The 13,546-nt window shown below is 33.8% G+C and overlaps 1 protein-coding gene across 8 annotated transcripts in view; it reads right to left on the bottom strand.

Annotated features, from left to right (window-relative positions):
• TBCK (TBC1 domain containing kinase) overlaps positions 1-13,546 on the bottom strand; it is a 244,075-nt gene that overhangs the window by 158,759 nt on the left and 71,770 nt on the right. For all 8 annotated transcript variants that reach the window (XR_013827926.1, XM_079919204.1, XM_079919201.1 and 5 more), the window contains 6 exons: positions 12,966-13,026; positions 11,576-11,637; positions 11,259-11,320; positions 10,175-10,323; positions 8,426-8,564; positions 6,998-7,097 (listed from right to left, as the gene is read on the bottom strand). Coding sequence is in view for 7 of the 8 variants with exons in the window: in XM_079919204.1 (XP_079775330.1) it covers positions 6,998-7,097; positions 8,426-8,564; positions 10,175-10,323; positions 11,259-11,320; positions 11,576-11,637; positions 12,966-13,026 (573 nt within the window). In the remaining variant the exon portion in view is untranslated. The remainder of the gene's footprint in view (positions 1-6,997; positions 7,098-8,425; positions 8,565-10,174; positions 10,324-11,258; positions 11,321-11,575; positions 11,638-12,965; positions 13,027-13,546) is intronic.

Genomic DNA, 13,546 nt, shown 5'->3' with positions numbered 1-13,546 from the left:
ACACAATTCAGAAATACTAAAATTAGTATGAAATTTAATAAATGGATATTTTAAAATTATATGAATATTATTTTAAAATGTACTTTTGCATACATATCCCTCAAAGTCAGATTTATTTTTGTTTTGACATTAATACAAACTAAGACAAAAGTAAGGTGCTAATAAAAAGGATTCAAAAGAATTTCTCACATCATACTTTGAACATAGATGATTCAAATGCCTGATAAATCAACTGACAAAATTCAATTCTTTTATTTTTTTCACAAAGTCATTATAATAAATGTTACACCAAATGATGACACTGCCAGAATTACAGATATTCTCCAAAAACATAAGAAGGTAGGCAGTAGTAAAGTAAAATCTTAGACAAATGCTAAGCAGGGTGATTAAAGTTAATGCCACCCTGCCTGCTGCCCTGCTGTTCAGTTCAACTTCCAACTAGAGGGCAGCGTGTCTGCTCCTCTGGGGACCGACACAGAAGATCGAAGTCGCTGTGTAGCCAGCATCGACCTTCTGCTGATTAGAGTCACTGTGCACTCATCCATGTGAGTTATTCCCAGAATTTTTAAAAGCCAAAGAAAACCCAGCACAGAGAATCTGGCAAACATTGGATTTATGCCTAACTTTTCTCTAAAATTTGACATGCGTTTATCCCATTTTGCCCTTAAACCTTGAGGTATTTCTTTCACGTATTAAAATTCTAAGTTGAAAAATAAGATTTTACCCAATTTTTACTGCATTATTAACGTACATACTTTTTTAAAGCTTAGGTTTTACTGCCCTGAAAGTCATAAATATTATTAGTAACTTGTCTGCTTTTTTTCTAGTTAAAAATTTAGCATATTAAGGGTTTAAAAAAGGCAAAAATACTTATACAGAAAAGTATAAGATAAAAGTTATTATTTGTTTTCTACATTATTTTAAAAATCAACGTTAATATTTTTTCTGAATAATTATAGAAAAAAGTATTTTAAATTTCAGAAGTGGAAATGTAAGGGAACTGAGGAAGTAAATAAAATGGAAGCCTACATTCAACTTGTATTCATATAATTTGGATTATATTTAAATTAAAGAAACAAATTAAGAGTTAAATACAATCAGTTGAAACCATATGTTTTGGATATACTTTATTGTTTACCACCTTGTATTGCTACTTATTTTGTCCACTGTACACATTCTTTCTCTTCAAAGAGATGATAAGTTTAGGGTATCAGGTGTAATCATCATATATTTTAATTTTCTGTTCCTGGCATTATAGCAGATAAGAGATTCTAATATCTCCCTATTGTATAATGTGTAAAATATTAAATGACAGGAAAAGCCTAAAAGAGTAACAAAAATGCAATGACGTAAGACACAAAACTGGGTTTACAGAGAAAGGAGGTAAGCTAGCACTAAAGTATACTTACTGATAACTGTGGCCTAGGGTTTTAGAGTACAATGGGACATAGGCTCAGGCACCTGATTAAAGGGGCAGCCAAATTGGAGGAGACCCTGCTACACCCCAGTAAAGACAGAACTGTGTGTATGTGCTGGCGGTGGGGTGGGGAGAGGGCTCTGAACTGCTAGCCTAAAGACAGACAACAAGGGAAATTATCTATTTTATCTTTGGCTATAGACAACAATAAAAAGGCTAGGAGTTTTAGCTTCCAGTCCAACACTCAAAAGCTTGGAAGTTATCCCTCCTGCCCTAACAGCAAGAAAAAAAATGGAAGAAACTGAAAATCAACAGCTCTTTTTAGAGCCATCAGGATCAGGGCAAAAATGCTCCCTGGAAAACACAGCTAAGGTGGAGCAGAAGCTACTGCTGGAGCCTGGTAAGAACATTTGAAGGGTAACTGACTAATCGCTGCAGATTTAGCAAGGACTAACCTGAGAGATAAAAACTTCTGGAGGCCCAGCCCTAGGGGAAACTCCACACTTCCTTGAGTTTTACCTCCATAAATCCCAACAGGTTCTCAGGGTGAAAGTCTAAGAAAAATCCCCTCTTGTCTCTTGCAGGAGGAGGGGCAAAGTAACCACTTTTAAACTGCTCCCAGAGTACCCTGTTGTCAAAAGTAAACGCCTGCCCTCAAGGGAAACTATTTTACCAGAGTCTAAATGACCTGGGGTAAGGGAAATATGAGATTCTAGGCCCCTCTAGTCTTTGATGTGGGGATAAGAAATACCCAATTCCAGCTCTCTCTAGCCTTCCTGTCTCACCTAAAGAAATGGGGAGGAAAGCTGAGAAGCTCAGGCCCAGAGACAAAGGCTCACTAAAACACTGAGACCTAATGATAGGATTATCCCTCCAACCTTATCTCCCTCCCCTATCTTATCTCCATATATAGAGTTCCTGTATAATACAGGGGATTCCAGCTGAAAGAACTGCAAGCCTCAGACCCTATATAAAAGAGTCTCCAGGGAAACCCAAAGGCAGTAAAGAAGATAAGAACAAGGACACTTGAGAAAACTTTACCCTCTGACAAAAAAGCTACACAACAACTAGATAAACATGAAATCTTGCACTAAAGGTCTATTTATGATTGTTCTTCTTACTAATATATCATGTTGGGTTTTCAAAAAAAAATTGTTAAGGCCTGCTAAAACGTAAAAGAAAGACATTCAGGACCAGATTCACATATGGTAGACATTTTGGAATTATCAGACCAGGAATTTTATATAAATAACTATGATTAAAAAGGATAAAAATTACATCAGACGGGTCTCCAGAAAGCACGTAAGCAAAAAAGAGAGTGGGGTGAAATGTCTAAAGTACTGAAAGATAAAAACAACCAAACTAGAATTCTGTATCCAGCAAAATTACACCTCAAAGTAAAGAAGATGGTGGTGCAGGGGTTAAGAATCCCACATGCCACGGAGCAACTAAGCCCGTGTGCCACAACTACTGAGCCTGCACTCTAGAGCCCACAAGCCACAACTACTGAGCCCGTGCACCACAACTACTGAAGCCTGTGTGCCTAGAGCCCATGCTCCGCAACAAGAAAAGCCTCCGCAACAAGACAAGCCGCCGCGATGAGAAGCTCGCGCACCGCAACAAAGAGTAGCCCCTGCCAGCCGCAACTAGAGAAAGCTTGTGTGCAGCAATGAAGACCCAATGTAGCCAAAAATAAATAAATAAATAAATTTACTTAAAAAAAAAAAAGTAAAGAAAGATCCAACTCTAGTTGTCTAAAAGAAACCCACTTTAAATATAAAGACATAGATACATTAAAAGTAAAGGGATAAAGATATACCATGGAAACACTAATTAAAAGAGAACTGGAATAGCTATATTAATTTCAAACAAAACAAACTTCAGAGTAAGAAACATCATATATACACATACACACATCCTATTTATAAGACCAACAATTTAATATCTTAGGAATAAATCTGATAACATATATAGACACTAAAAAGGAAATTTTGATATAAAATAGGACCTAAATAAATGGTATATCTACACCATGTTCAAGAAATAGGACTTATATGTTAAAGATATCAATTCTCTACAAATTTAATGCAATTCTAATCAAAATCCTATACTTTTAAAATGAAATGACAAGATGATTATAAAAATCAAATAGAAGAGCTCCATGTTAGAGAGTTCACGTTAAAGAACAAACTGGGCATCTCCCCTGCTAGGCATCAAGAGCTCATATAAAACCATGTATTAATATAGTGTGTTATTGGCTAAGGTTATACCAATAGGTCAAAGATCAGAATAGAAAGCTCAGAAACATATCCACACATACATGAAAGAGCTGATATTACAGATCAAAAAACCAAAGAGTGAATTATTCAATATGTAGTGCTGAGACAAGGGATTATTTCTTATGAATGAAATGTGATTTTGGATACCTACCTCACATCTTACTAAAAAAAAAAAAAAAATACAGGTGAATCAATGGACAAAATGTGGAAAAAAGGTCTAAATCTTTTAGAAGAAAATACAGAAGAACTTCATAAAAATATATTTGTAACCTTGGTAAATGTTAACATTAAATTTAAATGTTACAATAAGCAAAATATATCAAAACATATTTGACTATAAAGAAAAGCATTGATAAAATTAAGAACTCTATTCATTAAAAGACACCATCAAAAAGTTAAAGGAAAAGCCACAGATGAGAACATAAACGCACCACATACAGGCATACCTCAAAGATACCGTGGGCTTGGTTCCAGACGACCATAATAAAGCAAATATCACAATAAAGCGAGTCACACAAATTATTTGGTTTTCCAGTATATATGAAAGCTATTTATACTATACTGTAGTCTATTAAGTGTGCAATAGCATTATGTAGAAAAAAAAAAAAGACCATACATGTACCTTAATTAAAAATACTTTATTGCTAAAAAAACTGCTAACTGGCACCTGAGCTTACAGCAAGTCATAACCTTTTTGCTGGGGGAAGTCTTGCCTCGATGCCGAGGGCTTGCTGACTGACCAGGCTCATGGTTGCAGAAGGTTGGGTGGCCCTGGCAACTCCTTAAAATAGGACAGCAATGAAGACAGCCCCATCAGTTGACACATCCTCTGATGAATGTTTTCTCTGTAGCAGGCAACGCTGTTTGATAGCATTTTACCCACAGCAGAATTTCTTTCAAAATTGGAGTCAAGCCTCTCAAAACCTGCTGCTTGCTTTATCAGCTAAGTTTAAGTAATATTCTAAACCCTCCGTTGTCATTACAACATCTTCACGGCATCATCACCAGGAGTAGATTCCAACTGAAGAAACCACTCTCTTTGCTCATCCATAGCAAGCAAATCCTTACCCGTCATTTAAAGTTTGATCATGAGATTGCAGCAGTTCCATCACATCTTCAGGCTCCACTTCTAATTTTGGTTCTCTTGCAATTTCCAACACATCTGCAGTTCCTTCCTGCCCTGAATTTTTGAACCTCTCAAAATCTTCCATGAGGGTTGGGGAATCAACTTCTTCCAAATTCCTGTTAATGTTGATATTTTGACTTCTTCCCATGAATCATGAATGTTCTTAATGACATCTAGAATGGTGAATCCTTTCCAGAAGTTTTCAGTTGACTTTTCTCAGATCCATCAGATAAACTGCTATCTATGGCAGTTATAGCCTTACTGATTTCTTAAAGGATAAAACTTGAAAGTCAAAATGACTTGATCTGAGGGCAGCAGAATAGATGTTAGCAGGCATGAAAACAACATCAGTCTTGTTGTACATCTCCATCAGAGCTCTTGGGTAACCTGGTGCATTGTCAGTGAGCAGTAACATTTTGAAAGGAATCATTTTTCTGAGCAGTGGGTCTCAATAGTGGGCTTAAAATATTCAATAAACCATGCTGTAAACAGATGTACTGTCATACAGGCTTTATTGTTCCACTGATAGAGCATACGCAGAATAGACTGAGCATCATTCTTAAAGGTCTTAAAATTTTCAAAATGGTAAATTAGCATTGGCTTCAACTTAAAGTCACCAGCTGCAGCATTAGCCCCAAACAAGAGACTCAGTCTGTACTTTGAAGCCAGGCATTGACTTCTCCTCTCTAGCTACGAAAGTCTAGATGGCATCTTCTTCCAATAGAAGGCTGTTTCATCTACATGGAAAATCTGTTGTTTGGTGTAGCCACATTCATTACTTATGTTAGTTACATCTGGATAACTTCCTGCAGCTTCTACATCAGTACTTGCTGACTTCATCTTGCACTGTTATGTTCTAGAGATGGCTTCTTTTCTTATAACTCATGAATCAAGCGCTGTTAGCTTCAAATTTTTCTTCTGCAGCTTCCTCACCCTTCTCAGTCTTCACAGAATTGAAGAGAGTTAGGACCTTGCTCTGGATTAGGCTTTGGCTTAAGGGAATGTTGTGGCTGTTTTCATCTTCTATCAAGATCACTGTTCACTGGAGTAGCACTTTTAATTTCCTTTAAGTATTTTTTCTTTGCATTCACAACTTGGCTGTTTGGTGCGAAAGGCCTAGCTTTTGGACTATCTCACGTTTTGACACACCTTCATCAATAATAAGCTTAATCAGTTCTAACTTTTGATTTAAAGTGAGAGATGAGAAACTCTTCCTTTCACTTTAACACTTAGAGGCCACTGTAGGGTTATTAACTGGCCTAGTTTCAACACTGTTGTATCTCAGAGAATAGGGAGGCCGGGGAAGAGGGAGAGAGATGGAACAGTCAGTTGGTGGAATGGTCAGAACATACATTTACAGATTAAGTTCACCATCTTATGTGGGCATAGCTCGTGGTGCCCCAAAATGATTACAGCAGTAACATAAAAATCACTAATCAAAGATTACCATAACAAATATAATAATAATGAAAAAGTTTGAAATACTGCAAGAATTACCAAAATGTGACACAGCGACACAAAGTGAGCAAATGCTGTTGGGAAAATGGTGCCAAGAGACTTGCCTGATGCATGGTTGCCACAAACCTTCAATTTGTAAAAAATGCAATATCTCTGAAGTGCAATAAAGCTAAGTGTGATAATTGAGGTATGCCTGTATACCCAACAAAGGTTGTGTAAATGAATACATTTTTAAAAGTCCTCAAATCAGTAAGAAATCACGCAAAAAAACTGGCAAGAGAGGTAAGAGAGGTAAGCAAATGGCAAAAAATATGAAAAGGCTCATAACTGTACTAAAGTCAGGAAATTGAAAATTAGTATTATAGTAAAATACCATTCTACACCTTTCAGAACAATAATTTTTAATTTGATAAGACCATGTGCTATCACATATGCGGACAAATGAGAACCCTTATCCAACGATAGTAAAAAGATAAAGTGATAAGGCCACTTGTATGAACAGACAATATAACAACATATACTAAGCTGATGATGTACAGATACTATTTTCCAACAATGCCACTCCTGGGCACATACCTTAAAGAAACTCTCACATATTTTATAGTACCAGGCAGAAATTTAAGGATTCATGTGTATCTGTCAGGTTTTATTTAAAAAAAAACAGAAGGAAGGAAGGGAGAAAGTTCTGAAGCAAATTTGCCAAAATACCATTCTTACATTTCTTAGCTGGCATAATGACAATGTCACAGTGGTGTCATCTAATAGTGAGCTTCTATCTCGACCTTGTCCAAAGCTTTCACCATCTTCAAAGAGAAAACTGAAAGGAGATTAAAAAAATTATTTTTAATTATTTTAGTGAGCACAGAAATCTGATTTATTGTTTCTTGTAGAAAATTTATTCTAAATTATCAATCTCTTCAACAAAAGAAAAAAAGAAATTTTAGACTGAATGGGTTAATAAAAAAGTAACTGTTGGTTGAAATTTCTCCAAAAAATTTTCATTTTTAAATATATGTTGAGTTGGTATAAATACAGTATATAAATATAAAGCATTTTAGTAATACAAGAGTATGATTTATACTCTCTGCTCATGCAGGTGCAATGATTAAATTACTCTCCTGACAGTATGTAAATGTGTTCCTGAGGAAGTTTATATGAGTAAAAAATGATAAAGGGAACAAGAAAGAAAGATGCTAATTATGATAACTCCTCAGGAGAAAGAATACTGAATAATAAATGCATTTAGAATTTTAGAGAATTACTTTTGAGAATTTTTATATCCTTCAAACCATTTATTCTTATAATTTCCATCATCTTATTTCCTAATTTTCTACTTAATTCATTGTGTGAACAATATAATTAAAGTAATATTTAAAAATCAGCTTAAGAGGGGAAAAATGTAGAGAGCTAGTGGTGTATTCAAATAATTAACCTAAAATTTACATGTGAAGAAAAAAATATCAGCAGATTAATTCTACAATTACCTACAAAGATCAAATCTAGTTCTAAAATCTAAAATTAAAACTTTAAGGCACTGGTGGAAAGAGATTCAGGTTCTCTTCTTTATGAATAAATATGAAGAGCAATGGAACAGTGACAATTTTGGCCCTTAGGGTTGTATTGTTATTTAACTTCTAGATAATTTACAGGATGGTGTCCAAGACTTTATGTAGTTCTGCAGATTTTTCTCAACAGTGATTTAGCATCATGATGATCTCTAGCACAAGCATTGAGGTCACTGAGTACATTTTAAAATATCATTAGAAGTAAAAAAAATAGTTCCTCATAATGGGAACACTAGCCTAGTTTATTAACTCTCTTAAACATTACTGTTCTTTCTGATTTGTACATTTTTTCTTTTATTGATCACCAACTATTGTGAGATGTTCCATAATATTAACTTCAATATTACTTCAAATAGATCATAAAACAAATTATTTATTAAAAAACCATATTTATTAAAATAATAAAAACACTGATGGGAACTCTGCAATTAGGAACTCCTGCCAAGAAAACAAGGTATTGACTCCCAATTGCTTTCATAATCACTGACTTGGAATGTCTACCAAAAGAAAAAAAATATCAAATTAAAAAGAAGTTATTACTAGATTTTTCTCATTTCCAAGAGAAGTTTTCTTTCCTTACTTGGGGAGTGTGCAGATAGGTGGTTTGGATCGAATGATTTCCTTGTTCACAAGCTCTTTTTCCAAGTCACCTCCAGCTAAACACCAAAGGTAATACACTTCTTCAATAGATCTTTCTGCCAGGTAATCACTGCTTAAATCTATTAATGGAAAATTAAAAAGCTATCACACCTTCTGTTTTTATTAAAAGGCAACAGGCAATAATAGCTGACATTATAAAAAAGTAAAAACTGAAGAACATAATAAGATTCCCTTTAGAATAGTCATACTACACAGAGAGGACTTTGATCAAAGGGGCCTTGCCAGGTTCCTCCCTGTTTACCACACTGAGTTCATATTTTCTGTAATTATCTGTGGGTGATAACTCTTTCCTGGAACAGGTCTTCCATCTTCAATTCTTTTAAACAGTTAGGGGAAAGTCCAAAAGTTCTTTATGAGTCTTTTGGGCCTTGCTTATTTTTAGCTCAAAATAATCTGTGTGCCAGAGTAGCACTTCTTGGGGAGGCCTTCCTGGAACCCCATCATTATGTATTCCTCCTATTGAAGGAGGTCATCAAAAAGACATGAAAGCCAGTTGATGTCAAGCTGGACCCTGGCAAATGGAGGCTCCCACCCCTTCCCCTGTCCTTGGAAAGTGCGTTCAGCTTGCCTTCCCCACTCCCAGAAGCTGCTCCAAGAATACAGCCTTGAGATAGATGTGTGGTGTTGAGATTGTCTGCACTGAATACACAATTGAACCCAACTAAGGCCTCTATACATAAATTTTTAAGATTCTGGAGGGGAGGGGAGGAAATCTGCTCATTTGGTGGTAATCCAAGTCTAGCTTCATAAGCAAATTCTCTTGCTTATTTAAAAAATAAAAAAGAATAGTCATACTACAAAATGCAGAGGATTAAATGCAGATATACATATTGGTTGTGTATTCAGTTTCTTTGAGAAAAAAGTGTAATTTTTCCCCTCTGTATCAGAGAATATGGGATATACATATCAGATATATCAAGCTCTGCAGGAAAGAAAGAAGGGCAGAAAAAAGCACTTGGGTAGGCAACCAACACACACTGTCCCATCTTTATGTCTTGAGGCAATTTCTGCCTCTTTTGAGAAGTCCTTCTTTATATCTCAGGGAGGCTTTGCTTCCACTTACTACGTGCGTACTAACCCTCATTTATAACAGTAATTGTGCGACTGAATGTCTGTCTGCCTCCCCATTTGGCAAAAATGATACTTGCAGATACAGTGTATGGAACATAGTAGAAACTCAATAAATATTTGATTGAACCAATGTTCAGTAAGTATTTCCTGCCACAACTTATGTAGTGATAATTTTTCAGTATAAAGGTAACATACTGGTGTCCCTAAAACACACATTCTGAGAGTTGTAATCTTCAGAGAGGAATTAAAAGAGAAAAGGTGATATTCTGTTACAAACATGGAATATAATGATATGGACTTCCTATCAATAATATGATTTTTTGAGATCATTTATAATACATTTTATGAAATATGATATACAAATATTGTTGTAGTAGAAATTCCATTGGAAATTAGAAGATCTGATTTTAGCATTAAGATTTGAGATGAAAATAAGACCTTGGTTTACATAATAAAAAAATTTTTGTTTGGTGCTACTTCCTTTCCTTGATTCTTAAATTTCTTGCTCCAAAGAAATTAAATTTAAAGGACTAAAATGTTAGGTTATATTTTAATCACTTCCAGAATTACTTCTATCCTTTGTTGTATTTATCATTACCTTTACACAGCTGACTGATATCCTCAGGCAGAGTTAAATCGGCACATCTCAGAGAAGAAGAAAACAGGCTGGTAGGTTTGGTAAAGGGGGTGTATAAAGGTGACACTTCACTGAACACATTGTCCTGCATTAATTCATCTGGGGTTGGCCTTAAGAAATATTTAAAATACGGAACATAAATGAAAGTCATTAAAATTTTCCTAGAATAATGGCACACTTCAAGGGATAGTTAAAAGTCAAAATTACCTCATTAGTATAGAAAATAATAAAGTTCTCCTTATTAGAGTCTAGATATATACCTTTAAAAAGAGAATCAAGTGACTGTAAATAAATGCTGACTTTTTTACCTTTGTTGTGCTTTTTGTACTTTATGATAAAAAATTATTACATATGAGCATCTCCATTTTTTACTTTTAGCTTGACCATCATATACCTGCTTTACTGAATACCTTAATTAAATAATAAAATTGTAAACTGATAAAATCTTCTGATTTTCTTCCTACTCTCTTAGTTTATGTGGTATATTTACCCAAAACTATGCTTTTAATACCATTCCTCTCTTTAGGAAATGTTTTCCTAAAGACAAATTCGAATATATTATTTTCAAATATTATATACTTACTGAGTTTAGGGACAACTGGATGGCTAACAATGACATCATCAAATGAAAATAAATAATAAAACTTCTAAGAAATCCTTTTATATTATCAACAATTATTAACTTACCTCACCATTTATCTAAGTTCTTTTCTATAATACATATTTGCCAATAAACTTTTGTTCTCATTTTTCTCATATCATTTGTATCTAGGCATATCTATATTCCACAGTTTAGCTGATTTTCTAATTGGAGGCTAGGAAATGAACTAGTAACTGCTTTTGGTATATGCCAGTTTTCTAACCATGGTTAATTATTTTTTCTTCTTTTATTACCATACATTAAAGCCATAACTAACAATTATGATACCAATATCAATCATGTACTACTATATATGTTAATATTCTTATTTAACCCTTTAGTATTAAAAACTTAACTACTTATATGTTAAGATCTCAGTAATAATCCCAAACTCTTGATATCAACCTTTTAGAAGGGTGGAAGGTGAGGCACTTCTTCAAAAGATCTATCACATTTTCAGGAAGCTCCTGGTAAACAGAGAGAGAAAAGAATTATTTTAAAAAATCCATTTAAAAATTTATATTACTTAAATGTTTGCTACTTTACAATGTTTTGACTTTTTTTGAAAGTTTTTATTTGCACTTTAAAGAAATTCATATTAGTTTGTCACTCTGTCAAAAAGCAGATAACTAAACAGAAATAAACATAGCTTTAAAATAGTTTGCTATTGAATCCCAAGTATGCAGAATAAATAAATTTTCAATAACAGATTAACGACAAACCTTTATAATGTCCAGACAACCATGCTCTTCAGCCAGAACTATTATAGTGTCATCTATGCAGTCTATAAAACAGAAAAATTATATGAATTAAAGCTGCTTTTCTAACTTATACTAACTGGGAATTGAACTCTAATAAAATTTTTTTTAATTATGTAATTCAGTTTTAGAACTTGGAATATTAAAAAGCTTGAGACTTTTTCAACTTTCCTTACATGCTTTGATAAAAATAAATACTTCAAACACTAAGTATTAATTGTATCATAGATACTGAAAGCACCTTAAATAGTGAATTAAAGCAGTAATTCAAGGAGGTAAAGATTCTCTCCTTCTCTCTTCCCCCCTCTCTCTCTATATGTATATACACATATTACTATTTAAAAAGGCTTTAGTATATTTTTACGATTATACGAGTAATTTATTTTTATTAAATACAATTTGAAGAATGTACACACGTTTCTCTGGGATTTAAAGTATAAGTTCTACAAACGTATGGACAGCAAGGGGGGAAAGCAGTGGAGGGTGGTGGTGGTGGTGTGATGAATTGGGAGATTGGGATTGACATGTATACACTGATGGGTATAAAATGGATGACTAATAAGAACCTGCTGTATAAAAAAATAAATTAAATAAAATTTTTAAAAAAGTATAAGTTCTAATCTGTAGACAACATTTATAGATCTCTAAGACTCCTTAACAGCTATATTATCAATCTTTGACATTAAAGAGGTAAATATTATAAAATTTTATTTACAATTCATTATCATTTAATATTTACTAATATTATTCTATACAAATCCTTATTTGTAGATCCTATTAACCTGGACACCAATCTGTCACTCTTTTACACAAAGTGCTCTATCACTGTTTTTCTCTCCTTTTTTACCACACGTGCTTAAATTATTCCACTCTAAAGTGGATTACACAAATTTTTATAAATGTGAATGACAAATATTTGCATTATATACATGTAAAATACATGAGCTTGTTGTAAGGAAAAATAAACATTCTTCCTCAGTCATTATTCACACAATTCACCAAGTAGAAAGCTGAAAAGTTACAATACATTGCCTGAAGGCAACTGCGACAGTGAAGTACAATTTTATAATCTCATATTTTGATTTCACAAGTTAGTTTACTTGGCTAGATCATGCTAAGATTATATCCATGTACATTATAATTCCTTAGTCAATGAGGAAAGCTGTCCTATAATACTTCAAAGGCACTTCTTAAACTGTCCTGTTAATGCTTACCACTGATCATTAGAAAATTAAAGAAAGTGAGGATATTTCAGTGTATCCACTATTTTGAAGAACACGTTCTCAATATGCATAACTACTGTCACTAAAGATTATATTTATAGTTGAAAGATAATGAATTGTGAGACACTTACCCAGTGTAAGCAAAAATTTTAGCCTTTCAGAAATATCCAAACTCTGAAATAGTTTTCTTCCCTAAATAAAATGAGAAAAGAAATTCTTGTTAACATTTACATCATTCTTCACAGGGGGGTCTTGTTTTTTCAGCGCTGAAAATGATTTTATCAGTTACCTCTATTTCTCTTCAGAGGTTTTATTAGATTTTTTGAGTTGGCTCCACTAAAGAAAAATCACTGGTGATGTAACATTTTTTTAAACGTTGCATAATATTTAACACTTAAGCATTTCATATATCTAAGGATCATTACATTTTAGTTTGATCTCAAGCATTCTTCATTTTTGAGACCTACATATACCTGGTGGTCTAGAGGAACTCCAGGAGTCTTATTTCATTAAAAGACCAAGATGCCATATTACCCTTTCATCTACCCAATTAATTCTTACTTATATAGCATGGTCCAGGTAGTCTGTTATCTCCATTAAGAAACATTCCATGACACTCCTTCCTCTTCCCAAAGTGACTTAAGATGACCATTTTTGTGTTCCCATAGCACCTGGTATATTTCTTTATAAGACACATACATTGTATTTTAGT

This window comes from Stenella coeruleoalba (assembly GCF_951394435.1).
Source record: "Stenella coeruleoalba genome assembly, chromosome: 4".
In the NCBI taxonomy this organism is placed as follows: Eukaryota; Metazoa; Chordata; class Mammalia; order Artiodactyla; family Delphinidae; genus Stenella; species Stenella coeruleoalba.
This window is presented reverse-complemented; position numbering and strand designations above follow the sequence as displayed.